General features: G+C 42.6%; 1 protein-coding gene across 7 annotated transcripts; it reads left to right on the top strand.

Moving 5' to 3' along the window:
- Positions 1 to 85: 85 nt before the first annotated feature.
- Positions 86 to 27,379, top strand: clnk (cytokine dependent hematopoietic cell linker). Of its 7 annotated transcripts, none has more exons than XM_076988018.1 (18): positions 86 to 206; positions 15,502 to 15,566; positions 16,512 to 16,543; positions 17,831 to 17,969; positions 20,642 to 20,694; positions 20,835 to 20,880; positions 21,634 to 21,696; positions 22,067 to 22,101; positions 22,219 to 22,241; positions 22,408 to 22,572; positions 22,757 to 22,781; positions 22,880 to 22,901; positions 22,986 to 23,052; positions 24,978 to 25,006; positions 25,392 to 25,477; positions 25,783 to 25,860; positions 26,216 to 26,371; positions 26,642 to 27,379. In XM_076988018.1, exons 1-18 carry the CDS (start codon positions 202 to 204, stop codon positions 26,792 to 26,794), a joined length of 1,242 nt encoding a protein of 413 aa, XP_076844133.1. In that variant the 5' UTR covers positions 86 to 201; the 3' UTR covers positions 26,795 to 27,379. The 7 variants fall into 7 exon arrangements, with proteins under 7 accessions (XP_076844133.1, XP_076844130.1, XP_076844132.1 ...); XM_076988015.1 differs by having other exon boundaries at positions 87 to 206; positions 22,983 to 23,052; XM_076988017.1 differs by lacking the exon at positions 22,880 to 22,901 and having other exon boundaries at positions 87 to 206; positions 16,515 to 16,543; positions 22,958 to 23,052.
- Positions 27,380 to 27,440: the final 61 nt, after the last annotated feature.

The following is a 27,440-nucleotide window of genomic DNA, read 5'->3' as shown; positions in this document are numbered from 1 at the left end:
GTGTGTGTGTGTGTGTGTGTGTGTGTGTGTGTGTGTGTGTGTGTGTGTGTGTGTGTGTGTGTGTGTGTGTGTTTCGATGATTATCATCTGTAAATGGAGGAGAGTACAGATGGTAATCTCACACAGGAAGTGAGCTGAGAAACCACAGGAGAGAGACTGACCTTGCACATCGCTGCTTCACACTTTCTGCAGCGACGTGAAATGCTGTGAGTTATTTTCATGACACACACACACTCTCACTCACATGTGCGCACTTAAAACACACAACGAGCGGCCTGGCTGTGTGACACAAACCTGCTCTCAGCACCGTGAACCGCTTTAGTCCGTTAGAGCGACTTCTTCGAAGTTGTGTGTAACTGCTCTCTGACAGGTAAGACACCTCTGTCCACATGCTCTTGCTTTGAATCTGGAGTGGGGCAGGAACAGGACTGGCAGGGTATGGGGCAGGACTGGCAGTGTCTGGGGCAGGAACAGGACTGGCAGGGCCTCAGGGATCAGTGCACTGACACTGGCACACAATAAACTGCCCTTCGATTAGTGCTGAAAACCGGAAAGCTGAGAGCAGCTTCACTAGACTGCGACAGAAACTCTCTGTTCTGAGTGATGTAATAGTCTCTTAATGAGAGAAAATAGACTGTTTATCTGGACCCGCGCGTTTGAAAAGCTGCTTTGTGACAACGTGTTGTAGAAAGCGCTATATAAATAAATTTGACTTTTTCTTTGCTAACAGCCAGAGTAGTAATGGTGTTAGACACACTGTAATAGAGGTAATATCAGACTGTTAACAGTTAGACAGTGTTAGACACACTGCAGTAGGTTTCCTGTGTAACTGTAATGGAAGTGCATTTGTAAACGTGTTATATTTTTAAGTGTTATATCAGGATTTTAAATCAGTTGACTGAATCTCTCGACACTTTATTTGCTGGTTTGTCTGGTTTTGGGTCCCATTTAATGGCTAAAGTATCATACAAGAAGGGCCAGGACATCATGTGTTTCTGGTCTGTGAACACCATCTTATTCATTATTCATTATGTATAATCTCTATATTCAAAAGTGTGACTTGCTTGAAATTCTCATGTGAATCTTTCTCTATAAATCTATGAATCTACATGAATCTTCCTCTATGAAAACTTCATATGCATCATACTTCACAACGTAATGACTGTCTCTACTCTTCTTTAGTTAATTTTAAACAGGTTACAAAAGGTTGATTTTGATAAGCACAGACACACACACAAACACAGATTCACAGGCACAGACACAGACACACACGTAAGGGTCATGCATTGTGCCACTGGAGAGCTCTGAAATGTCCTGTGATTGTCGAAACTGTACTTCACTATGCATTTACAATTACAATCACAATTTCACTACAATTTTGAATATAATTCAGATTTATTTTGGATTATGTGTAGAGTTACATTGGCTATTCTGTGATTATCTGACACTATATTGCCTTTCACTGGATTCTCAAGATTAACCCGTAAATGTTTAATGATAGACAGATATAATTAACTCCCCTGTATTGAGGCTTTGTTCCTTTGGTAAAACATTGTGCTTAAAACTTGCCATTTTTTTGCAGTTTCTTCGTAACTAATTTAAGGTTTAGTGATTAACACAGGAGCACAGTTCTTGCAAGGTTCAACGGAACAGCCAATGTGCTGTGAAAGATGTCGTGTGGGAGCTGGATTGGTCGGTCTGATCTCATCCACGTTTATGACATAGTCCATGTCCATGACACTGTATCTCCATCTTCTGCTTCCTATGCTGAACCTAACGTTGAAACAATGTGTCCTCTGACCATGTGCTTCTGTATCTATTTGAAGTAAAGCTTACTTATGTCAATCTATTGCACAGTCATGTGACAAAATTAGGACATGTCAATATTTGATCTTCTTTCAAACAATATCTACTATAGATTAAGGTGATGTAATTGCATGACCTTTGCATAAAACAAGTTACATCAACTATGTTTAAAAATTAGAAAAATTATGCCAATCCCTACTGCATAAAAAGGTCAGAACACTTTAGGCCCTAAATGCTACATGTTTTTCCCACTACCCCAAGCACAATTCTTTCAGCTATGTGGTGATTGAAGAGTTTCTTGCATGCACATCCTGTTTCAAGTCACCCCAAATCATCTCAGTAGGATTAAGGTCACAACTTTGACCCGCCAGAACTCTCCGTTTTTTTCTCTCTTTTCTTCCGTTACGTGGTGGATCTCCTGGAATATTTTGGGTTGTTGTCTTGTTGAATGTCCACCCATGTTTCTGCTTCAGTTTTAGACAGTCTCACATTTCCCTCCATCACCCTCTGATACAGTGACCAAATTTACAGCTCCTGTGAAAATTTGTGCAGTTTCTTTATGATGGTAGATGCATGCACTTGGACATCAGCTGTGGCAAGAGCTACCTGTAAGTCCTGTGATAACATTTTAGGCTTACTGGAGACTTCTTTACGCATCTTGTGGTCTACTCTTGGTGTGAACTTCCTAGGACAGCCTCACCTAACTTCTTTCTTTTCTAATAATGCATTTCTCATAATCACTGCCACGGTACAGTCCTGGGCTCCTCAGTTTGGATGTGTCTTTGTGTGGTCTAGTTCGTGTATGTCCATGTTTATACTTCCATGTGTGTGTGCCTGTGTGTATGGTATCACCTGTCTGTTGTTTAAGGTGGTGTTGCACTTGTCTCTTGTTTTCAATCGTGTATATATGTGTGTGTCTCGTTGTAACGTTGTCAGTTGTTGTTCCTGTTGTGCCGTATGTGTTATTTGTCAAATATTGCTGGTAGCTATTGCTTCACCCCCAATAAAAACGTTAAATGAAACATTGCGGTCTCGATATCCTGCTCTCTCTGTGACGTTCCAACTACATTTTACAATTTTTTAAAGATATTGTAATGTAACCAGATGCAACATACAGAACACACGTTTTATTATATATAGACTATAGCACTTCAGCGCTAAACATAGCGATAGGATGCAATACATTCAAAAACAACGACTGACAAGTAAGGGCAAGACACACATTTAAATACACAGTGGACAAGAAGCAACACATGCAGCACATACAGTGGGGAAAATAAGTATTTAGTCAGTCACCAATTGTGCAAGTTCTCCCACTTAAAAAGATGAGAGAGGCCTGTAATTGACATCATAGGTAGACCTCAACTATGAGAGACAAAATGTGAAAAAAATTGAGAAAATCATTTTGTCTGACTTTTAAAGAATTTATTTGCAAATAATGGTGGAAAATAAGTATTTGGTCACCTACAAACAAGCAAGATTTCTGGCTGTCACAGACCTGTAACTTCTTTTTTAAGAGGCTCCTCTTTCCCCCACTCATTACCTGTATTAATGGCACCTGTTTGAAGTCGTTAACAGTATAAAAGACACCTGCCCACAACCTCAAACAGTCACACTCCAAACTCCACAATGGTGAATACGAAAGAGCTGTCGGAGGACACCAGAAACCGAATTGTAGACCTGCACCAGGCTGGGAAGACTGAATCTGCAATAGGCAAGCAGCTTGGTGTGAAGAAATCTACTGTGGGAGCAATAATCAGAAAATGGGAGACCTACAAGACCACTACTAATCATCCTCGATCTGGGGCTCCACGCAAGATCTCAGCCCGTGGGGTCAAAATGATCACAAGAATGGTGAGGAAAAATCCCAGAACCACAAGGTGGGATCTAGTGAATGACCTGCAGAAAGCTGGGACCAACGTTACAAAGGCTACCATCAGCAACACACTACGACGCCAGGGACTCAGATCTTGCAGTGCCAGACGTGTCCCCCTGCTTAAGCCAGTCCATATCCAGGCACGTCTGAAGTTTGCTAGAGAGCATTTGGATGTTCCAGAAGAGTATTGGGAGGATGTCATATGGTCAGATGAAACCAAAGTAGAACTATTTGGTAAAAACACAACTTGTCAGTGAATGTGAATTGCAGTGAATGCTGAGTTGCATCCAAAGAACACCATACCAACTGTGAAGCATGGGGGTGGCAACATCATGCTTTGGGGCTGTTTCTCTGCAAAGGGACCAGGACGACTGGTCTGTGTACATGAAAGAATAAATGGGGCCATGTATTGTGAGATTTTGGGTGCAAACCTCCTTCCATCAGCAAGGGCAATGAAGATGAAACGTGGCTGGGTCTTTCAGCATGACAATGATCCCAAGCACACTGCCAGGGCAACAAAGGAGTGGCTTCGTAAGAAACATTTCAAAGTCCTGGAGTGGCCTAGCCAGTCTACCGATCTCAACCCCATTGAAAACCTTTGGAGGGAGTTAAGTCCGTGTTGCTCGCCGACAGCCCCAAAACATCACTGCTCTAGTGGAGATCTGCATGGAGGAATGGGCCAACATACCAGCAACAGTGTGTGCCAACCTTGTGAAGACTTACAGAAAACGTTTGACCTCTGTCATTGCCAACAGAGGATATACAACAAAGTATTGAGATGAACTTTTGTTATTGACCAAATACTTATTTTCCACCATTATTTGCAAATAAATTCTTTAAAAGTCAGACAAAATGATTTTCTCTTTTTTTTCACATTTTGTCTCTCATAGTTGAGGTCTACCTATGATGTCAATTACCGGCCTCTCTCATCTTTTTAAGTAGGAGAACTTGCACAATTGGTGACTGACTAAATACTTATTTTCCCCACTGTAATCAAACTACGAGAAATGATACAACAGCCAAATAATTCACAGGAGAATAACGAGGCAATAATACAAATTTTATATATTGCACATGTATAACACGTATTCAGATATTAGACATCTAGCATGAGGTAAATGTTGAATTGAGAGAAGCTTCCTCCAATGCACCAAATTAGAGATATTTGGATAATTCTCACCACACTTCTCCTGGGTACTGAGAGATCAGAATCACCTAACAAAGATATAGGATCTGCCCGAATACAAATATCAGAATCACCTAACAGAAAGATATAGGATCTGTCTGAATACAAAGATGCAAGGTTTGTCTGACTACAAGGGAGCTAATGAGCAGAGTGTCCAGGTGACACAAGTACATTTCTAGTGATGGAGGTTCTTTTTGTGTGTGATTTATCATAACTTGTGTTTCTAATGTTCCTGATGTGTGGGATGTCTGTGTAGTGTAAGTAGTGTGTGTGTGTGTGTGTGTGTGTGTGTGTGTGTGAGAGAGAGAGAGAGAGAGAGAAAGAGAGGGAGTGTATGTATGGGTGTGTCTGTGTGTGTGTATATGTGTGTGTGAGAGAGGTAGTGTATGTATGGGTGTGTTTGTGTAGGTGTGTGTGTGTGTGTGAGAGAGAGAGAGTGTATGTATGGGTGTGTTTGTATGTGTGTGTTTGTGAGAGAGAAAGAAAGAGAGGGAGTGTATGTATGGTGTGTTTTGTATGTGTGTGTGTGTGTGTGTGTTTATGTGTGAGAGAGAGGGAGTGTATGTATGGGTGTGTTTGTGTGTGTATGTGTGAGAGGGAGTGTATGTATGGGTGTGTTTGTATGTGCTTGCATTGGCTGCCACAGAGGCAGCAGGAAACTACATTCGGTGACCTGCTATTATTAGATCTGCACAAGTATCTCAAGAACAGAGTTCAGAGAAAGAAAAGGAAATTACTCTCTCTCTCTCTCTCTCTCTCTCTCTCTCTCTACTCTCTCTCTCTCTACTCTCTCTCTCTCTCTCTCTATATATATATATATATATATATATATATATATATTTTTTTTTTTTGTGTGCGTGTAAATGTTTGTGCGTGTTATATATGTTTCCATATACATATATATGAACTCATTTTATAACTTTTCTCCAGACAGCTCTCTGTAGACGCATGTGGGTCTCCTCCCAGGTCTGCTCACTGTGTCTGAACAAGTTATTCCATCAGGGACTTCAGGGAAGATTCTAGTAGGGTACAGTAGAAGGACAGTACCTGTGGAAGACTGAAGGGATCCCCATTGTGTAACGCCTGGGGCGTCAGTGAGCGATGGGGCGGATGCATGTGCTGAGCAGAGCAGCGCTCTGGTTTATTAAGCACTCTGGTTTATTAAACCACTGCACAGGTTTATTAAGGGCAGATCCATAATCAGAGTCAGGGTCACGGTCCAGGGTCAACAAGCAAACACAGATTCATAGTGACTAACAAACAAACTGGAAATAACTTACAGATTAAACAGACAAACTAAAACATCCAGTAACTCAAAATACATAACTAGGATCAATGTTCACACATTCAATAACAAGGGAAACAACTAGAAACAGGTGGGAATGATAATCATGGGGTGGGGTTACAAATGACATGGGAGTGGCAGGAGAAACACCAAACCATAGACATTTGACAGGTGGGGGTGGGGCTAGCCGTGACATTTTGTGATTTAGGCATTCCACCTCACCATTGGATCAGCGGTGATAAGCTGAAGTACAAAAATATATTACGCATAGGTCAGAAGGAATACCAGACCCTCGTGGTGGGAATCATCACTAGTCAATAGCAAAAGAGTTTTCAAGAGAGTTTCAGAGCTTTGGGCCATAGTGGCTAAAAGTACCCTCGCCAATCTTGCCAAACCAGTAGATTACTGTTTGAAGACCTGAGAGACCTGACTAGAACATATCTAACCATCATTTCACTGAGGTAAAGAAATCTATTCTAAAGCTGACAGGTAACCAGTGCAGTGAGTGGAGTGCAGGTGTAATATGATCTCTCTTTCTCCTGCGGGTCAGAACCCTTGCAGCAGCATTCTGAACTCGCTGTAGGTGAGAAATAGAGCTTTTTGGAAGAGCAGATAGAACAGCGTTACAATAATCTAGCCTTGATGTGATAAATGCATGGACTAGTTTTTCACTGAGCAGGAGAGAGCATATCTCTGACCTTAGCAATGTTTTGAAGGTGAAAATACGCTGTCTTGCATGTAGTCATGATTCGAGATTTGAAGCTGAGCTCATTATCAAAGGTGACACCCAGGTTCTTAACCCATTGTTTGGCCTTCAGATTCATTTGATTTGAAGTGTGGACATCATTCCTTTGTGAATCACTACCAAGAACAGGAACCTCTGTCTTCTCTTTATTTAATTGCAGAAAATTGTCACACATCCATGTCACCTATATCACCTATGTAGTCAAACAGTGAGCAAATTGATTTTAGGGCTTTAGGTTCTAGAGAAATGTAAAGTTGAGTGTCATCTGCATATTGATGATAACTAATACCATGTTTGTTAATGATATGCGGTAACGGAAGCATATATAGGTTGAACAATAAAGGCCCAAGAATTGATACTTGAGGGACGCCACAAGTTATTTTTTGACGTGTGGAGAAAGAGGTACCTAATGCAACATATTAATCACGCCTAGTTAGATCTAAACCAGTCTAAGACTAAGCCACTAAGGCCTACCCAGCTCTGTAGTCGATCAAGAAGTATTTCATGATGAACGTTGTCAAAAGCGCCGCTTAAATCTAGTAGAAAAAGGACTGAGAGTTTGCCTGCATTCTTATTCAATCTCAGGTCATTTACTACTTTAACTGTTTTCACTGCTTCACTGCTGTGGAGAGTTCCAAAACCAGAGACAATCATTCAACTGGATTGACACAACTTTTTCAATGATTTTGCTAAGAAAGGAAAGGTTAGATAGAGGATCTATACTTCTGAACAAGGCAGCCGCAATTCTTATAGCATCTTTCAAGGCCACTTTACAAATTTTAACACAGGTACAAGTCTTCCAATCACACATCAGCAAGAAGCAGTAGCCAATTGTGCAGTGTCCTCTATACCGGCAACCACAGCACCCTGGGGGACTGAATCAGGTGCAGTGCAGGGATGAAAGAGGACAGACCCAGGACAGAGCACCATCCACCACTGGGCATACAAACACACACTCAGACAACTGTTTTTATTGAACATGAAGAGACACACACTCAGGGAGAATTAATCAGGGTCTGCCAATTTACCAAACCTCCATATTTTTGGATTGTGGGAGGAAACCAGAGACGCCGGAGGAAACTCCACACATGGAAACTCCATTCAGATAGGGATTTGAGCCCTAGTTCTGAGAGGCAAACATGTTAACCACCAAGCCACTGTGTTACCCATGTTATTTTCTCTGTCAAACTAAACCTCAGCATTTAGTGATTCATCTTATTTTCTAAGTATGAATCAGTGTCTCAACAATACTTCACTATATTAGTGTTGTTCTGCTTGCTTGATTGCACTTAACAGCCAGTGGGTCCTGAACTGGAAAACTCAGTTGCTATTAGCCGTCCAACATGCATATTGATAATTTAACTATCATGTAGCATGAAAAATCTAATCAAGTCCGCCTGGCTTTATTGACATGACTGTACAAAATACAGCTGTAAGGGGTCTTTGTCTTTTGTGTTTGTTGTGTTTCTCTGTTGTGTTAGTTTGTCGGCATTCTTTAGTTCCTGTTTGTGCATGTTTATGTTCCTTTTTTGTTTCCTTTAAACTCTTCATTTGGAGGGTCCTGTTTTTTTTTCACTTCTTCTAGCATGTTCTTAGCCCATGGCAATACTACTATTGAAAATAGTAGTACACTGAAAATTATTACATTTAAAATTATACAATAATAACAGATAATAGTTTTAGTGATATCTAAGAAGTCATTACTACTACTACTTATAAGTTTATATAGCCTTTCTCATACCAAAGGACACGTTCCAAGATGTATACAAAAGCAAAACACAAGCATTCACATTTATATTTACTGCATTTAGCAGACGCTCTTATCCAGAGCGACTTACAAAAGTGCTTTGCATTTAATCACAGAATACATCCTAGGTAATAGTACGAACAGGCCCGAATTCAAGATACCATTGAGTCAGACTACTACTAAACTACATGAGTCAATGTCATTACCTAGTGTTTTGCAAGTTAGACGTTTGCCAAGAAGCACAATTAACCATAGACAGACATACAATTTAAGAACAACGGCAAGTGGTATCAGCTGAGTTAGTGCTCTGGTAAGAACTCAACAAACAGGTGGGTATTCAGTCTGCGCTTGAAGATAGCAATAGACTCTGCAGTCCTAGCAGCTTATGGAAGATCGTTCCACCATCTTGGAGCCAGGACGGAGAATAGTTTGGAGCTTTGTCTTCCATGAGACTTTAAACATGGAGTTTCAAGTCGAGCCAAGCTTGAGGTTCTAAGTCTTTGCTGTACGGATCTGCTTTTGACGATAGACATCATGTAGGGAGGGGCCAGTCCATTTTTGGCTTTGTAAGCAAGCATCAAGGTTTTATATCTGATGCATGCCACTACTGGAAGCCAGTGAAGAGAACGTAGCAGAGGAGTCACATGTGAGAACTTGGGGAGATTGAAGACCAGTCGTGCTGCAGTATTCTGAATTAGTTGTAGAGGTCTGATGACCCGTAGAGGAAGACCTGCAAGTAGGGAATTGTAGTAGTCCAGCTTAGAGATTACTAGAGACTGCACAAGTACTTGAGTAGCTTCCTATGAAAGGAAGGGTCGTATTCTCCATATGTTGCAGAGGAGAAATCTGCAGGATCTGGTCAGTTTTGAAACGTGTTGAGAAGGACAGCTCGTTGTTCAACGTTACACCCAGGCTTCGTGCAGTTTCTGATGGTGTTAACAAGGTGTTCTCAAATGAAACTGTGAGGTCATTGTGTAGGTTTGGGGTTCCTGGAATGTACAGAAGCTCAGTTTTGCTAGGGTTGAGCTTCAAGTGGTGAGCAGTCATCCATGAAGCAATATCAGCCAAGCATGCCAAGATACGCCTAGAAACCTGGGTGTCAGACTGAGGGAAGGAACGAATTAGCTGGGTGTCATCAGCATAGCAATGATAAGAGAAACCATGAGACAAAATAATGTCACCAAGGGAATGAGTATATAAAGAGAAGAGAAGAGGGCCTACGACTGAGCCTTGGGTGACTCTAGTGGAAAGTTTACATGGATTGGATGTAGATCATCTCCATGTTACCTGATAGGAACGGTCTTCAAGATATGACTGGAACCATTTCCAAGCAGAGTCAGTCACACCGAGGCTAGAAAGAACAGAGAGGAGGATGTTGTGGTTGACCGTGTCAAAGGCTGCAGAAAGATCTAGAATCCCCATACTCAAATAGCGGCCCGCGGGCCATCTATTTCTGGCCCGTGAGCTGTTTTGAAAAGTTTTTTTTTTTAATGATTTTTTTTCAATCACGCTATCCGCTCTTATTTTGAAATCGCGCACCACGATTTCAAGACGAGGCAGGGGATTGCCTCTATGGCAACAATAAACAGATAGCAGATGCCCCCCCCCCCGTCAACAAATTACGTTCGCCGTCACACAACCCCGTAAATGGCCCCTTCAGTCATTGAAAAAATAAAATGTGGGCAGCGAAAACGTCATAATTTCTATTTGAGTACCCCTGATCTAGAATAATTAAAACTGATGATAGCTTGTTAGCCTTGGCAGCATGGAGCTTCTCGGTCACCACTTTGAGGGCAGTTTCTTTTGAGTGTGCCCATTTGAAGCCAGACTGATTAGGCTCATGGAGTTGGTTCTGGGTGAGGAAGAGAGATAATTGGTCATAGACTGCTCGCTCCAGAGTTTTTGATAGAAAAGAAAGACAAGCAGTGACAAAAACTCTAACAAATCAAGCAAATGTATATAATGATAACACAACAGAAAACCCAGAACACAGAGATGTTCAAGTATCTTAAGTGTAGTATTGACATTGCTGTGTTGTGGTGTTGGCACTGCTGTATCATAGTGTTGATCCTCCTCTGTATCATAGTGTTGACCCTCTGAAACATATTGTACAGTGAGTAGCTGTCTGGTGAAACTAGAGCAATCTTTATAACTTTATGATTTTCATCTTAAATAATCCATCATTTTCATTTTCAGTAATTGTTGTAACGTGCAAGGAATGTCAGGATACGAAGACGAAGACACAAACACGCAGCTTTAGTACTGTAACACATATAGCACCTGTAGCACTTAGCAAACACTGAACACTGAACTATCAACATGAAGTGTACTCACAAAGACGAGCATGGTACAAGACTATCACACACAATATATACAAAACACATAATGAGCCCCGTGTGTGACACATTAGACTGATGAGACGGGTGAACACGTACACAAACAACCACACACACAGGAAGTACATATATGAACGCATATACACAGACCCGAAGGGAGGGGTCTGGGACTGTAATGTGACAGCTACAAGAGTGCTGGAAGTACATATATAGGAAGTACATATATAGGAAGTACATATATAGACACGGACTACACTGGGCCGGGGCTGGAACGTGACAATTGTTATAGCCTGTCGATCTGAACTTCCTCTATCCAAATGAAATTTATTTTCTAATTCAATTTGTTTTATTGTCATTAACTGTAGTTATTAACAGTTGCCAATATGGTAAACAGATTCATTATCACAATTAAAATGTTTGTGATAAAACATAATAATGTTATATATATAAATCCTTGCATTAGCCCCTACTGTACTCTTTATATCAACATCACATACACTCACACCCACACACACTTTAAAACTGTGTAATGTAGACACAGCAAGACATGAGTGGACAGGTTTTAATGAAAAGCAAAACATAGACACAAATGGAGAAAAGGTGCTAGCAGTAATAGTGAATCATAATAGCAGTAATAGTGAAGACATGGTAGCAGTAATAGTGAAGACATGGCAGCAGTAATAGTGAATCATGGTAGCAGTAATATGGTAGCAGTAATAGTGAATCAGGGTAGAGCTGGAGTGAGAAACACTGGAGTTGGGCACTTGTGGGACTTAAACAGGGAAGTGCACTGAGGAAGTGTGATCAGTGTATTGGTGAATGTGTGCAGAGATACAGTGCTGCCTTGCAAAAGTTTCCATACCCTTTGAGCATTTCCACATTCATGGTATTCATGTTACACACACAAACATAAATGTATTTTATTGGGTTTTTATGTGAAAACAGCAGTAATTGTGAAGTAAAAAAAAACATATATGGTTTTCACATTTGCATTTGTATTCAGGCGCCCTGAGCCAATACTTTTGTAGGACCACTTTTCACTGTAATTACAGCTGCAAGTCTTTTAGAGTATGTCTGTACCAGCTTTGCTCATCTAGATTCAGAAACCTTTGCACATTATTCTTTGCAAAATAGCTCAAGCTCAGTCAGATTGGATGGAGAGTGTCGGTGAACAACAATTCAAGTCTTGCCACAGATTCTCAGAGAGATTTAGGTCTGGACTTTCACTAGGCCGTTTTAACACATGAACATGCTCAGATGTAAACCATTCCATTGTAGCTCTGGATGTATGTTTACATGTGACATTTAGTAGTTGTGAGCAGATACTCCCACCTGAACTGTGGATATCTGTGGACATCTGTGGATAGTAGTAGTAGGAGTAGTAGTAGTAGCCTAGTACTAGTAATATTTGCAGTAGTAGGAGTGGTAGTAGTAGTAGTAGTAGTAGTAGTAGTAGTAGTAGTAGAAGAAGTAGTAGTAGTAGTAATAGTTGCAGTAGTAAGAGTGGTAGTAGTAGTAGTAGTAGCAGTAGGAGTAGTAGTAGTAATAGTTGCAGTAGTAGTAGTAGGAGTGGTAGTAGCAGTAGTAGTAGTTGTAGTAGTAGTAGTAGTAATTATTAATACTTACATATGTTTCCTGGTAGTGTTATTTAGGTTACCTCACAGTAAAGTCCCTAATTATCTCAGACAGTACATTGAAACGTGTTGTTTTCCCTATGTATGTGTGTGTGTGTGTGTGTGTGTGTGTGTATGTGTGTGTATATATACACATATATCGTTTTGAAACACTTTCCTGTTAATTCCCAGAGAGGGATACTTTTATTTTGAAAGTAAACCCTAGTAGGAGAACAGGAAAAGGAAGTGGAGCAGCCCTTTTTGATTAAAGTTTGGGGAAATGGAGGCCTGTGGATTGTTGCTGTGGAGGCCAGAGGCCCCATCAAACATTTACCTTTATTGACCCCCCTGCTTGGGAGTTTTTTTTTTTTTTTTTTTGAGTCAGAGATAATCTATGAACTTTAATACTTTCAGGATTTGCACTGGTCTTAGTTTATTGATGAAGTTGGGCTTGGGGACTCTTATTTTTGCTGGTGCTCTGTTGGGGAGGGGGGGGTTTTACTGAGTAGCGAGTATCCTGGACAATCTCTGTGGTTGTCAGATGTTTGCGTGGTTTGTACTCACCCAATTTGTCCTCGAAATTTATTAGTAATGGCTGAGTTGGTCAGATTATTTCAGTAGTAATAGTAATTGCTGAACAGGTGTAGGGATTATTCAATATACCAGTGAATGGGTGCAGGAATTACTCAGTACTCTAGCGAACTCATGCAGGGATGTAACGCAGGGTATGCAGGAGTGAGAAGGCGGACACAAACACTGAGGAGAGCGAGATTTAATAAAGGGAATTCCAAACTCAGGGTCAAATAGGAAAACCATTGAGCGTGAGACACGCATTTGACCGTTTTCACACGCTCTCACGCCACACTTGCGATATCTCACGCCGAAAAAAAAAATCTAGTTTATTTACCTCTGATCCATATCTATGATTCAATGAGTTACTAGTTCGCTCTGGCGCCAACCACCGGTATAACACTTAGTTTGTGTCCATTTTACGTTCGCCACCCCCGTTGACAACTTACGTTCGGCACCCCCCCCCCCCCGTCAACAATTTACACTCGCCACCTCCTCCAGGTTCAAATCTCACTCCAAGCGATCTGCAAAAGTTGGCAACCCTGGAAAACGTTGGCCAAATCAGCTAAGGAGTCCGAAGAAGAAACATATAGAGAGATAGGACAGACCGATACACTTGAAATCAAACACGGGTAGAACGCAGAACAAACGAAACAACCAGGAACTGAAACAGAGCGACTTGACAGCAAAAACTCACGAAAGCAGGGAACACGGAATACATGGACACAATCACTGACACGGAGGAGAAATATAAAGGGGTTTAAATACACAGTACTGAACTAGACACAGGTGAAGATGATGACGACACGGGTGTGGCAGACGAGGGGAAACCATAGAAACAGATAAACAGGGCGGGAATAACGGGCAAGGAATAACACAGACACGGGGAGCAGGGACACCGGAGTGACAGCTAAGAGAGGGGGGCGTAGCCCACGTGACAAGGGATTACTCAGTAAATTAGTGAACGTATGCAGGGATTGTTCAGTAAACTGGCAAATAGGTACAATTATTACTCAATAAACTGGTGAATGGGTGCAGAGATTATTCACTAAACTTGTGAATGCATACAGGATTTATGCAGTAAACTAGTGAACAGTGCAGGAATTATTCAATAAATCTGAACACGTGCAGGGATTACTCAGTAAACTGGTAAACGTGTGCATATATTTTTCAGTAAACTAGTGAACAGGTGCAGGGATTACTCAGTAAATTAGTGAATGTATGCAGGGATTCCTCAGTAACCTGGCAAACAGGTACAGGGATTACTCATTAAACTGGTGAATGGGTGCAGGGATTATTCATTAAACTCATGAATGCATACAGGAATGATTCAGTAAACTGCTGAGTGGGTGCAGGGATTATTCAGTAAATTAGTGATTGCGTGCAGAGATTACTCAGTAAACTGGTGAACAGGTGCATGAATCTTTCAGTAAACTAATGAACATGTGCATGGATTATTCAGTAAATTAGTGAACACATGCAGGGATTACTTATTATACTGGTGAATGTGTGCAGGGATTATTCAGTAAACTGGTGAATGTTAAGGGAGGAATGCTTTTCTGCAAATTGACAACTGGGGTGTCACAGATTCAACAATGTAATGACACCACATATAGGGATATTTAGGTTTGTTGAAATTTGTGGAAAATAAATAGTACAATGGTGATTTCCTCATCTCAAACTATTTATTGAATCATGTGCACTTGAGCATCAGTTACAGCTTGACAACGATGTCTTGTTCAGAAGTCAATTTACTTAATATATTAAATTAAGAAATATGATATATCCATGGGACTGGTTAAAGATATGGTTGCTTTCTCAAAGAGTGTGAGATCTAAACATACTGTGCTGATATTTTAACACATTCAAGACATTAAGTTATAACACATTCATATCTCTCCTAAACACACATGCAACATGTCTTAATTGGTTGTCATATTCTCTTCAAAAGATGGAATGGAGGTTTATATCAAGTGTAAGGAGCACCTTGTGTGAGGTGCGTTTTTGGTGTCTGACTAGAGAGAGTGCTCCTCTCTTTCTGATTCTCCTGAGCTGAATAAACTGCAAATTCCCTCCCTCCTCTCTCTCTCTCTCTCTCTCTCTCTCTCTCTCTCTCTCTCTGTCTCTTCCATGTTCTCTCTCTGTCTCTCATGTTCTCTCTCTCTCTCTCTCTCTCTCTCTCTCTCTCTCTCTCTCTCTCTCTCATGCTCTCTCTCTGTCACAGCAGTTGTAAGACACACTGCATGAATACATTTGACTTTGATCTCAACTGTGCCAGCAGCTCATATCAGAATCCTGTACAAGATCCTTATTCTGATTACGGCTTTTATTTTTCAGCAAACAATTCCCTGTTCGTGGAACGTACAGTCACCTACTTCAATGTGAAGTGCCTTTGAGGAAAGGTATTAAAATCACACACACACACACACACACACACACACACACACACACACACACACACACACACACACACACACACACACACAGGAGCCAGCTACAAATAGGCAGCATTTGTTTTAAATATAGAGTTGTAAACAAAATGCTTATTTGACATTATTGGTGGTCAACATGTACATGTTGTAGTGAGTTAGGAATATGATATTGTTTTTAGAATGCGTAGAATGCGTGTTTTCTGAATGCGTAAATGCTGAAATGTTCCACACACATATTCAGATGATGGATATTCCACTTTTACAACAGAAAAAGGATGTTTATTTGTTGTGTTAATAGTTCCCTTATTTTAAATGTGTTCTCATTATGTGGCTGAATAGTAAAGACAACCGATCTGCCCATTAAGCTATGCTAATTGAAACTGACAGGATCATTATCGCTCCCCTTAATAATGAAATGATAACGATGATAATTGATTGAATTCTAATCACTTAACCCAGTTAACCAGGTTAATATAGCACACACTGCATTACTGCACACTGGGGGTCTCTTTGTCCAGTCTCCATACTGATTCCAATTTGATATTGATACAAATTACATCTCAGTTTTCACTCTATCACAGTGTAAAACCCATTGAAATGCATTTAATGAATTACGACTGAACTCAGCTTAACGCCTGTTAGTGTCGCCATAGTGTCAGCAGAGCTGTTCAGGCCATGGACCATTTTATGTTCAAATAAACATGGGAGAATTATTTCCACTGTATTGCACACCACAGTGTCACCCGAACTGGCTGTCTGTAAACTAATCCAGGTCATTGTGTGTGTGCTTGTTTGCATGTATATATATATATGTGTGTGCGTGCGTGTGTGTGTGTGTGTGTGTGTGTGTGTGTGTGTGTGTGTGTGTGTGTGTGCGTGTGTGTGTGCGTGTGTGCATTTTCTGGTCAACTGCAGCAGATCATAGAAATGTGTCTCCACTGAGAATGGTGAGTAATACTTGGTCTTTGTTATGTCATTACTCCACAGCACTGGGCAACGAAATGTAATTTTTTTTCATTAAGATTGGTGATTCAATATATTCAATCAAAAATTTTCTATATATATATATATATATATATATATATAATTTTTTTATATCAAGCATTTTTAAAGCTGTAAATATATAAATTGCACCTACAGAATGTAGAGACGTTCTTCTAAAATGTGCAGTTGAATGATTCGCACCTCAGAAACACTTCTTCAGAGTTCAGCCAGCACAGAGCAGAAACACTGTCCTTGGTTTCCGGTCCCTGGAACAAAGTGAATTCTGATTCAAAAGTAATCTGGCAAACGTGGAGAAATTCTCAAAACATATTTGGATTCAGCACAATAATACCACAATAAATCAGATACTCATGTTATTTTGCATTTTATGTTAGACTTAATCAAACGGTTTGTGTGTGTATGTGTTTGCAATGTCTGTGTGTATATATATTGAGTATGTACGTGTGATTGTATGTGTGTGTTGTTTGTATAAGTTTATGTATGATTGTGTGTTTATGTATGATTGTGTGTGTGTGTGTGTGTGTGTGTGTGTGTGTGTGTGTGTGTATCCCAACCACATATGAATTAATATATAAGTTTGAATGTTTTACAACAAATTAATACAATGCCTATATGATTATGCTTTGAGGTTTTGACATGTCACTGTCACTAAATGTCACTGTCACTAAATGTCACTAAAATTATTTGAAGTTTGTGTGTAGGCAACACAAGACGAGCATAGAGATAACGTCAGACAAATTATCATTTGTTATGCAAATGTTAATTTGGGAAAATTGTTAGGCATGTACATTTTTTCAGTATATGTATATTTATTAAGCACATGGTGAAATTGCTAGCCTTTTGTTTTTGTAGTGTTGCGTGATTGTCATGGTGACACTGACACATTTTTCTAAGAGACCGGCAGTACGACCACCTGTACACATCCCCATTGAGACCGGCAGTATGACCACTTCCTGTACGCATCCACATTGAGACCGGCAGTATGACCACTTCCTGTACACATCTTCATTGCAGTTTGCAGTCTCTTCAGTTCTCTAGAGCTGGATTCCTCCCTTAACCTGTGAAGAACAGCTCCTTACAACACATGTGGTTGAGTGTGTGTGCTTGATGCACTGACTGAACATCTTACCGTAACACTGCCAAGCGAGGAGAAGAAGGGGCGGAGCTTCACGAGCTGAGGACCTCTCCTGTTGCTCCTCTTGTGAATGACATCCTGTTTTGTCCAACAGGAACATCTGAACAGAGGAGGCAGGACTACAGGTAGACCCGATGACTACGACTCAGGGGAAAATGAGTACCATGAGCCCGAGGAGCCAGTCGTTCTCTTTTACCCTCATAGAACGAAGGCGGCGCACCTTGAGTACGCAGGTAATGTCACATTTAGCCAATTACACATCCAGCACAAAACAAAGAAATACGCAAAGTACATTCTGTACATTTATCCTATGTTGCACTTTTATGTTGCACATAAACACACACTCACATATACATATACATCACAGTCTTTTGTGCTATATGTCTTGGGTACACTTTCTGCTCTACTTTGCAGTGGTCATTTGAGCTGGTTGTTTTGTTTTTTTTCCCTGCCCTTCTGTCTTTTCCCTTTTTATTCTTTCTCTCCCCCTCTTTTCTTGGTCCACCTAACCCCAATAATTATCACTTTGCATATTGTTATCACTATATTATACAGAATTGTTATAATTGTCATTTGATCTGTACATAAAAACAAAGTTGTCCTCCAAAGATGGGGGTGTGGAGGTGGGCCATTATTTAAAAAAAAAAGAAAGAAATACGCAAATTACATAAATACCTAGAAGTGGGCACACACTCAGGCACACATACACACTGAGGCACACATAAACACACACACACACACACACATACTCACAGGTACACATATACACAGGCACACATACACACATACACACTCAGGGACACATACACACAGGTACACACACATACACAGTCAAACATACACACTCAGGCACACATACACACACACATATATATATACACACACATACACTCAGGCACACATACACACACACACATATATATATATATATACACACACATACACACAGGCACACTTACACACACAAACACACACACACACACATATATATATATATATATACACACACAAACACACACACACATATATATACACACACAAACACACACACACACATATATACACACACATACACACACATACTCACATGTGTACTCACATACATGCAAGCATATGGGCACAAACACATGCACGTGTTTGCAAACACACATGCATACACACACATGCATACACACACACACACACACACACACACACACACACACATATGCACACAATGTTTAGGTAGTAATGTTTAGGTAAACAATAATTATTTTGTGTTGTTAGATGGTATTCCAAAGTACATTAAAGTGCATTAGTACATTAAAATATTGTTATTTTGTCAAAATATTTATAATAAATCAAATGTGAATAGCTATTTTAAATATCTATATTAATTAAAATGTGAATAGTTATTTTAAATCTCACAATAAGAACACATTTGGAAGTGTCTCATTATAAAATTACAGTTATAGTTGTGGAAGGTGTTTAACATTTTGTATGAGGTTGTTCCAGAGTATTTACTAAATGAATTTGACCAAGTGAAGGAAGTTCATTATTATTCTACTAGAAGAGCCACAGATTTGTCCCAACTGCTCTCTAAAGTAGAATGGATCAGGATGTATGTAGCTGCAACTCTGTGGAATTGATTGCCAAGGCATTTTTAAATGACTGAGAGTATGTGAGAGGTTGTGGGTAATTATTAGATGGCTATGTCATGAATTATATCGTAATTTTTAATTTTACATTATTTTGTAGTAGCAAATGTGTTGTGATATTGTTTAGTTGTGCCATACTTGCTGTAGTTCGTCTGCTGCCTGATAGAGATTTGGTGTTGTGGAAGGGACCACCGTGGAAATGCGACTGGACCTTTTTGTGTCTTGACTGTTTCTGCATCCATTACAGGAAAAGCATGGTACACAGCTTGGGTACTGTTTGTGTAAAATACAAAAATTGTCTAATCAAAACACACACACACACACACACACACAAACACACACAACACACACAGACATACACACACACACACAGATACACACACAGACACACACACACACAGATACACACACACACAGACACACACACACAGATACACACACACAGACACACACACACAGACACACAGACATACACACACAGACATACACACACAGACACAACACACACAGACGCACACACACACACACAGACACATCACTCACACACACAGACACACATACACACAGACACACACTGACACACACACTTGACACATACACACACACACACACACACACACACACAGCCAGTCTTTGGGGAACTGTTCAGATATGGGGGGAAATATGCAGTCCAAACAGCAGAGCGGTGAAAGTTCACTGGTGTTAGAGTGAAGAGGCAGGAACCTTCAGTCTAATCAGTATCGAGTCTGACCAGGAAAACCACTCAACCTTGTCTTCACAGTTCAGCATTCGGACCAAGAACACAGGAACACACATGTACAGTTTTGCTGGCCCTCTGGCCGAGTGTTGGAGCGTCTGCCTTCCAAACCCTTTATTTGCTCCCTACTGTCAGGAAAAGGAGAGAAAATTATGTTAATTAAATGATGAACTGTTTCTTTAAAATGTTGATGTTGTTTCGTGTTGACCAAGATTGCAGTTGTGTACGACACTGAAATGATTTCAATGACAGATGTGTGTCATAGCTCACACAGAGATGTGTGTCATAGATTACACAGTGATGTGTGATGTGTGTCGTAGATGACACAGTGGGTAGTGGCGAGTTGAATTAATAAATGTTCCAACATGTCCATCTAGTGGCCACAGCATGATACTGCAACATGGATAAAATTATATCAGCATCATTTCAGCTGTGTGTGTGTGTGTGTGTGTGTGTGTGTGTGTGTGTGTGTGTGTGTGTGTGTGTGTGTGTGTGTGTGTGTGTGTTATAGATAGGCGCCCTGTGAAAATACGGCCGTCTCAGAGTGGAGCAGAAGATTTTAGGGTTGGTGCCTCAGAATTATTTGCCATCTCTGTCTGTGTGTGTATGAAAGAGATAACATTAATTTTCCTGAATAGAATTGTTGAAAAGCTGTAATAATTATGTTGTGTTACCTGGAGCTGAACTGTTTGTGTTTATATCAGCAGAAAGTTATGGATGTTCCTCCACAACTACCCAGGAGAACAGTAGGTAAGGCCAGAGTCCCCAGAGCACTCCTTAAGCCACTAAGCACTCTTTCGGACACTAAGCCCTCCTTCAGACACTAAGCACTCTTTCTGACACTAAGCACTCCTTCAGACACTAAGCACTCTTTCGGACACTAAGCACTCTTTCGGACACTAAGCACTCTTTCAGAGCCCCTGAACACTTCTCACTCCCCCAGGCCACCAGAGCCCTTAATCAGACCTCAGTGAGATCTTTGCCAAGACAGCACGGTAGCCAAATTACTACCGTGTCTCAGAACAGCCATGTGTTTGATCTGAATGTTGATTCACCCCCAATCCGACCCCCACCCAACAACCCCCTTCATCGGGCCACAACCTACACACCCCCCAGCCTGGCCAGGTTAGTGTCTACATCTCTCTTCACACACAACTACAGACTTACAGAGCTCCACAGTACTCCCTCACCACAGAGCAGTACATCTGCCCCCTGTCTCCAGACCACTCCCACTGTCTCTAGACCCCTCCTCTAGTCTCCAGACCACTCCCACTGTCTCCAGACCCCTCCCCTAGTCTCCAGACCCCTCCCCCAGTCTCCAGACCCCTCCCCCAGTCTCCAGACCCCTCCCCCAGTCTCCAGACCACTCCTTCAGCCCCTGGGTTTGTCAGTGCTGCCCTGGACCTGCTGGAGATGCTGCTGTGGACACAGCAATTATGTAGATGCCTGAAGGGAATACATCCCATAATTACTTTAATTTTGCTTTGACTTTTTCTTAAACAGGAAATACAGCACCATTTATAAACAGGGACCTGAAACCAAGCAGAAGGGAAAGGATTACACCAGGTTAGACTGTGCTGTCCCTCTCTCTCTCTCTCCCTCCCTCTCTCTCTCTCTCTCCCTCCCTCTCTCTCTCTCTCTCCCTCTCTCTCTCCCTCCCTCTCTCCACTCTCGTTGCAAGGCTGCAGTGCTGGTATTTGACAGGAGTCATGTAGTAAAGTTCTGATCTCATGGTACATCACATTAGACCTGTGGAGTCTTGAATGACTGACGGGACCTTTGGGTCTGGCCAGCATACACACTGGTGTGTGTGATACTCTCCACTGTACCATCAGCAACAGACTAATCCCAGTGCTCACAGACAGAAACCTGTAGCCTCTCCAATCTGTTTACGTGAAAAGGTGCAGACAAGGTTAATTATTTTTTCCATCTGTAGAAAGAAGATCAAGGACCTTAGGCTGTAATGAAGAGGTAAAGTACAGCCCTCATATCTGTACCATGTTCAACTTGAGTGTCAGAATCAACATATCAGAATCACGTGATACTATTGATACTGACATTAGTTTAATTATTTTAATTATTTTCTAGAATATCACAAAGATTCCACCAAGGTAATGAACAGTTTATATCTATATTCTTCATAATATACTACCTATATACTCCACATGCTCCATAAACACACGTGTGTGTGTGTGTGTGTGTGTGTGTGTGTGTGTGTGTGTGTGTGTGTGTGTGTGTGTGTGTGTATGTGTGTGTGTGTGTGTGTGCGTGCTCCAGACCGGTGAGATCCCTTCCAAGAGACCAGGGGAGTCAGTCATATCCAACAGCTACCGTGTCTCAGAATAGCCACGCGTTTGATCTGAACGTCGATTCACCCCCAACTCGACCCCCACCCAACACCCCTGTTCATCGGACCACAAACTACACACACACCCGGCCAGAGTGAGTGGGTCTTTTTTACACACACACACTCTCACATACACACACACACACACTCACATACACACACACACACACACACACACACACACACACACACACACACACACACACACGCACACACACACAGGTGGAAGTAAACAATCTCAGTATAACAATTACATTTGCTTTTTCTTACTGCTCACAGCCCATGCCCAGAAAGCAGTGACAGTGTAAGTTGTTTTTTTTGGTATATAGTGTACACAAACAACCCAATAAACACATATAATCCAGGTACTAAACCGGTAACACATCTGTTGTTCTTGCCCAGGTAAAGGAGGGCAGGTTACTGGGTAAGTATTGTGGCTGTTCCACTCTGAGCTCTGTTCACTGCTCTTCCTCTCATCAGTCTCATCTCAATGGCTCTGCTCCAGTAGGAGGGTTCAGGAATGACTCCGCCCACAGACACTCCCTGGATCTGGAGTCTCACGATCTGCATCGAAGGTACTTCAGTCTCTCACTCCACTGCTGCATGCCGTGAGTTAGACACAGCTTCCTGAACAAAGCAGCCATGTCCACCCACACAGCTATGATCTTATCTCTGTGGTTGGGCAGCACAGAGCCTCGTTAACAGCATGCCATATCCCACTGCGTAAATAAGAGGCCTGTGCCAGTCCCTGTGCCCCTGGGAGGGGTGTTACACGGTCACTGTGCCCCTGGGCGGGGTGTTACACTGTCACTGCGGTCACTGTGCTCCTGGGCGGGGTGTTACATGGTCACTGTGCCCTGTACGGGGTGCTTCGTGGTCACTGTGCCCCTGGACGGGATGTTACGCGGTCACAGTGCCCCTGGGCGGGGTGTTACACGGTTACTGTGCCCCTAGGCGGGGTGTTACACAGTCACTGCGGTCACTGTGCCCCTGGGCGGGGTGTTACACGGTCACTGTGCTCCTGGGTGGGGTGTTACACGGTCACTGTGCCCCTGGGCAGGGTGTTACACGGTCACTGTGGTCACTATGCCCCTGGGCGGGATGTTACACGGTCACTGTGCCCCTGGGCGGGGTGTTACACGGTCACTGCGGTCACTGTGCCCCTGGGCGGGGTGTTACACGATCACTGTGCCCTGTACGGGGTGCTTCGCGGTCACTGTGCCCCTGGGTGTGGTGTTATGCAGTCACTGTGCTCCTGGGTGGGGTGTTACACAGTCACTGTGCCTCTGGGCAGGGTGTTACACAGTCACTGCGGTCACTGTGCCTCTGGGCAGGGTGTTACACAGTGACAGTGGTCACTGTGCCCCTGGGCGGGGTGTTACACAGTCACTGTGCCCCTGAGCGGGGTGTTACGCGATTACTGTGCCCCTGGGCGTGGTGTTATGCAGTCACTGTGCTCCTGGGTGGGGTGTTACACGGTCACTGTGCCACTGGGCAGGGTGTTACATGGTCACTGTGGTCACTGTGCCCCTGGGCAGGGTGTTACACAGTCACTGTGCCCCTGAGCGGGGTGTTACACGGTCACTGCGGTCACTGTGCCCCTGGGCGGGCTGTTACACGATCACTGTGCCCCTGGACGGGTGTTACGTGGTCACTGTGCCCCTGGGCGGTGTGTTACGCGATTACTGTGCCCCTGGGCGGGGTGTTACGCGGTCTCGGTACCCCTGGGCGGGGTGTTACACGGTCACTGTGGTCACTGTGCCCCTGGGCAGGGTGTTACGCGGTCACGGTGCCCCTGGGCGGGGTGTTACACGGTCATGGTGCCCCTGGGCAGGGTGTTTCGCGGTCACTGTGCCCCAGTGTGGGGTGTTACGCGGTCACGGTGCCCCTGGGCGGGGTGTTACACCATCACTGTGCCCCTGGGCGGGGTGATACACGATCACTGTGCCCCTGAGCGGGGTGTTACATGGTCACTGCGGTCACTGTGCCCCTGGGCGGGGTGTTACGCGATCACTGTGCCCCTGGACGGGTGTTACGCAGTCACTGTGCCCCTGGGCGGCGTGTTACGCAATCACTGTGCCCCTGGGCAGGGTGTTACACGGTCATGGTGCCCCTGGGCAGGGTGTTTCGCGGTCACTGTGCCCCTGTGTGGGGTGTTACGCGGTCACTGTGCCCCTGTGCGGGGTGTTACGCGGTCACGGTGCCCCTGGGCGGGGTGTTACACGATCACTGTGCCCCTAGGCAGGGTGTTACACGATCACTGTGCCCCTAGGCGGGGTATTACACAGGCTGCTCAGTGCTGCAGATGCAGTACCTCCACTGCATCTCTGACCTCTGAACTGCTATAAGCTTTTAGCTGTGTATGCTGCCACAGTTTGCTAACATGTTATCTACAGTACCATGTACAGTGCCGTACGGTTGCTGTTATGGTGGGCTAAGTAGTTCAAAGCTTTTCACCACTTATTGACAGTAATTGTGTCTCTCTCCCTCTCTCCTAAAGCTACTCAAAACAAGGGAACACCAGCTCAGGCAAGTGTGTGCTTTTTGAGTGGGAAACAGTAGTTCTGTTGAGGTTACAGCTTGGGAACGATTGGCTCAGGATGTAAAGAAAGATTTAGAAACAAATTCTCAGTATTCCGATATCGGTATATTAGGCAAGATCCTAGTGGCCTTTGTTGTGGCTTTATTCCTGTTTCCTGATAGTTATGTGTAATATCTCTCCTGTGGTTATAGTATGACTCATACATATCCTAGTTGTACTATCTGCTCTGGTGTGAGTGATATTCTAAGTTACATTTGCCAGGTTGCACAGCAGGTAGTGTGTGCTGAGGTAAATTATGTGGTTGGATAATTATTGTACATTATGTTGTAATTAGGTTCAATTGTGTGGTTAGAATTTTTTTTGCTTGTTTAGATTCAGTGAGGAAGCATCACGAGTGGCCACAGGTCAAAGGAGATAGTGAACACGGGAGCTACACTGGACACAGCAAACCACAGGAGGTCACACACCCTCACACTCACACACACACACCCTCACACTCACACACACACACATACACTCGTATACACACACACACACGCACACGCACGCAGACACACACATACACGCGCACACACACACACGCAGACACACACATACACACACACACACACACACACAGACAACACCAACCAACATATAAACACAGAGTCAGCAAGTCTGTGTGAACTCTTTTCTAATCTCCAAAGAATGATGACGCAGTGTTTGTGAAAGAAGAAGTGTTGGTGTGTTAATAAGGGAGTCTCTCTCCCCTCTGATACTGCAGGCGTCTGCAGAACAGGACTGGTATGTGGGGGCCTTCAGCAGAGTGGAGGCAGAACACGCACTGCACCTGGTGAACCGGGTAACACACACACACACACACACACACACACACACACACACACACACACGCGTGTATGAAAGACAGACCATGATGCGTAGTTGCAAGATTACAATTCAGATGATGCCTAATGTTCATGTCTGGTCTGTTTTATATTTCTGACTTTAACAATTCACTTCCAGCCCTTCACTGAACTGCCTTCAAAAGAGCTGATATAGCTGTGTACAGATAAGATCAGACTGTGTACAAATAAGATCAGACTGCTGTCCAAGTGAAAGAGAGCTCAGAGCCGCCCAAATGCCAGTGTGAGGAGGGTGTAGAATTGGCCCCACCACCACCACCATCATTCACTGTGTTCCTGTGTGTCTCTGCGCAGGAAGGAGCATTTCTAGTGCGTGACTGTTCTAAGAACACTACCCACGAGCCCTTCGTCTTGGCTATCTTCTACGATAACAGAGTCTTCAACATCCAGATCCGCTTCTGCAAGGAGACCAGCAAATACTCACTGGGAACAAGGATAAAGACCAATGATGTGAGCCAAACTACCCAAACTGCTCTAATTAAGCTCTTTGAGGAAGTAATTCAAGACCTCTGGCCAGCATACTGGGTGGTCACTGGCTTGTATTCACAAAAGCTATTGCACATCACAATAACTGATATTGTTAATAACAACTGGTATTGGTAAAAAACTACTAGTATTGTTAATAACAACTGGTATTGGTAATGGAAAGGTTTGTTTTTTGGACAATGCTCCTACTTTAGGTGACTTTATCCACTTACAGCCATCTTGTGTTTGTTCCAGACATTTGACTCTGTAGCTGACATCATCAAATTCCACTCCATCTTTCCCATCATGCTCATCGATGGACGGAACCCGTCATCGTCCAATGAAAAGAGACGCTGCAACCTAGTCTACCCAGTCACTGTTCAAGACATGAATCAACTGCTGAGTTAAACCACGGCACCCCCCAAAACCCCACATTGCTACTAAACTCAACCTGATGTTATGGGGCCCAAAGAACTAATGGGATATTTCAGGGTATTGTTTTATTAGGCTACACTGACATACCCATACTAAAGATGATGAGGCCCATTCACAATGCAACTATAATGAGCCAAACACAAGTTCCAGCTACAGCAATGTATTAAAAATGTCAACAGAATGTTGGTATGAACAAAGTATTTTAAGATGCAATTTTTTTCTAATTTACCATTTACTTAATAATTCTGCACTAACTAGTAAAGCTTATTTGCAGGAATTTAACAAACATATCCCCACAATTAGCAGCTGGATTGCCAGGAATTAGTGATCAGGGGATACATTTTATTTTTTATTTTACTACAAACAGTATCCATCCATAAACTATGCAAGTAAGTTAAATTATGGATTTAGAGACTGCTTGTTCAGAAGCGCTCAAAGAACCAGATATTGCTCCGAACAATAATCCTGCTGTCTAGATTCTGACTTTGAACAGGCAAACCTTTGTCAGTTTTCAGCTCTGAAGAACAAAAGGTGCAATAAAGAACTTGACTCCCCAGATACGGTGCATCGGGTGTATGTTTTAAACATGCAGTTCTAGTAAACAGGTAATGATGCAGAG

The sequence above is a fragment of the Brachyhypopomus gauderio genome, chromosome 2 (genome assembly GCF_052324685.1).
Source record: "Brachyhypopomus gauderio isolate BG-103 chromosome 2, BGAUD_0.2, whole genome shotgun sequence".
NCBI classification, from domain to species: domain Eukaryota; kingdom Metazoa; phylum Chordata; class Actinopteri; order Gymnotiformes; family Hypopomidae; genus Brachyhypopomus; species Brachyhypopomus gauderio.
This window is presented reverse-complemented; position numbering and strand designations above follow the sequence as displayed.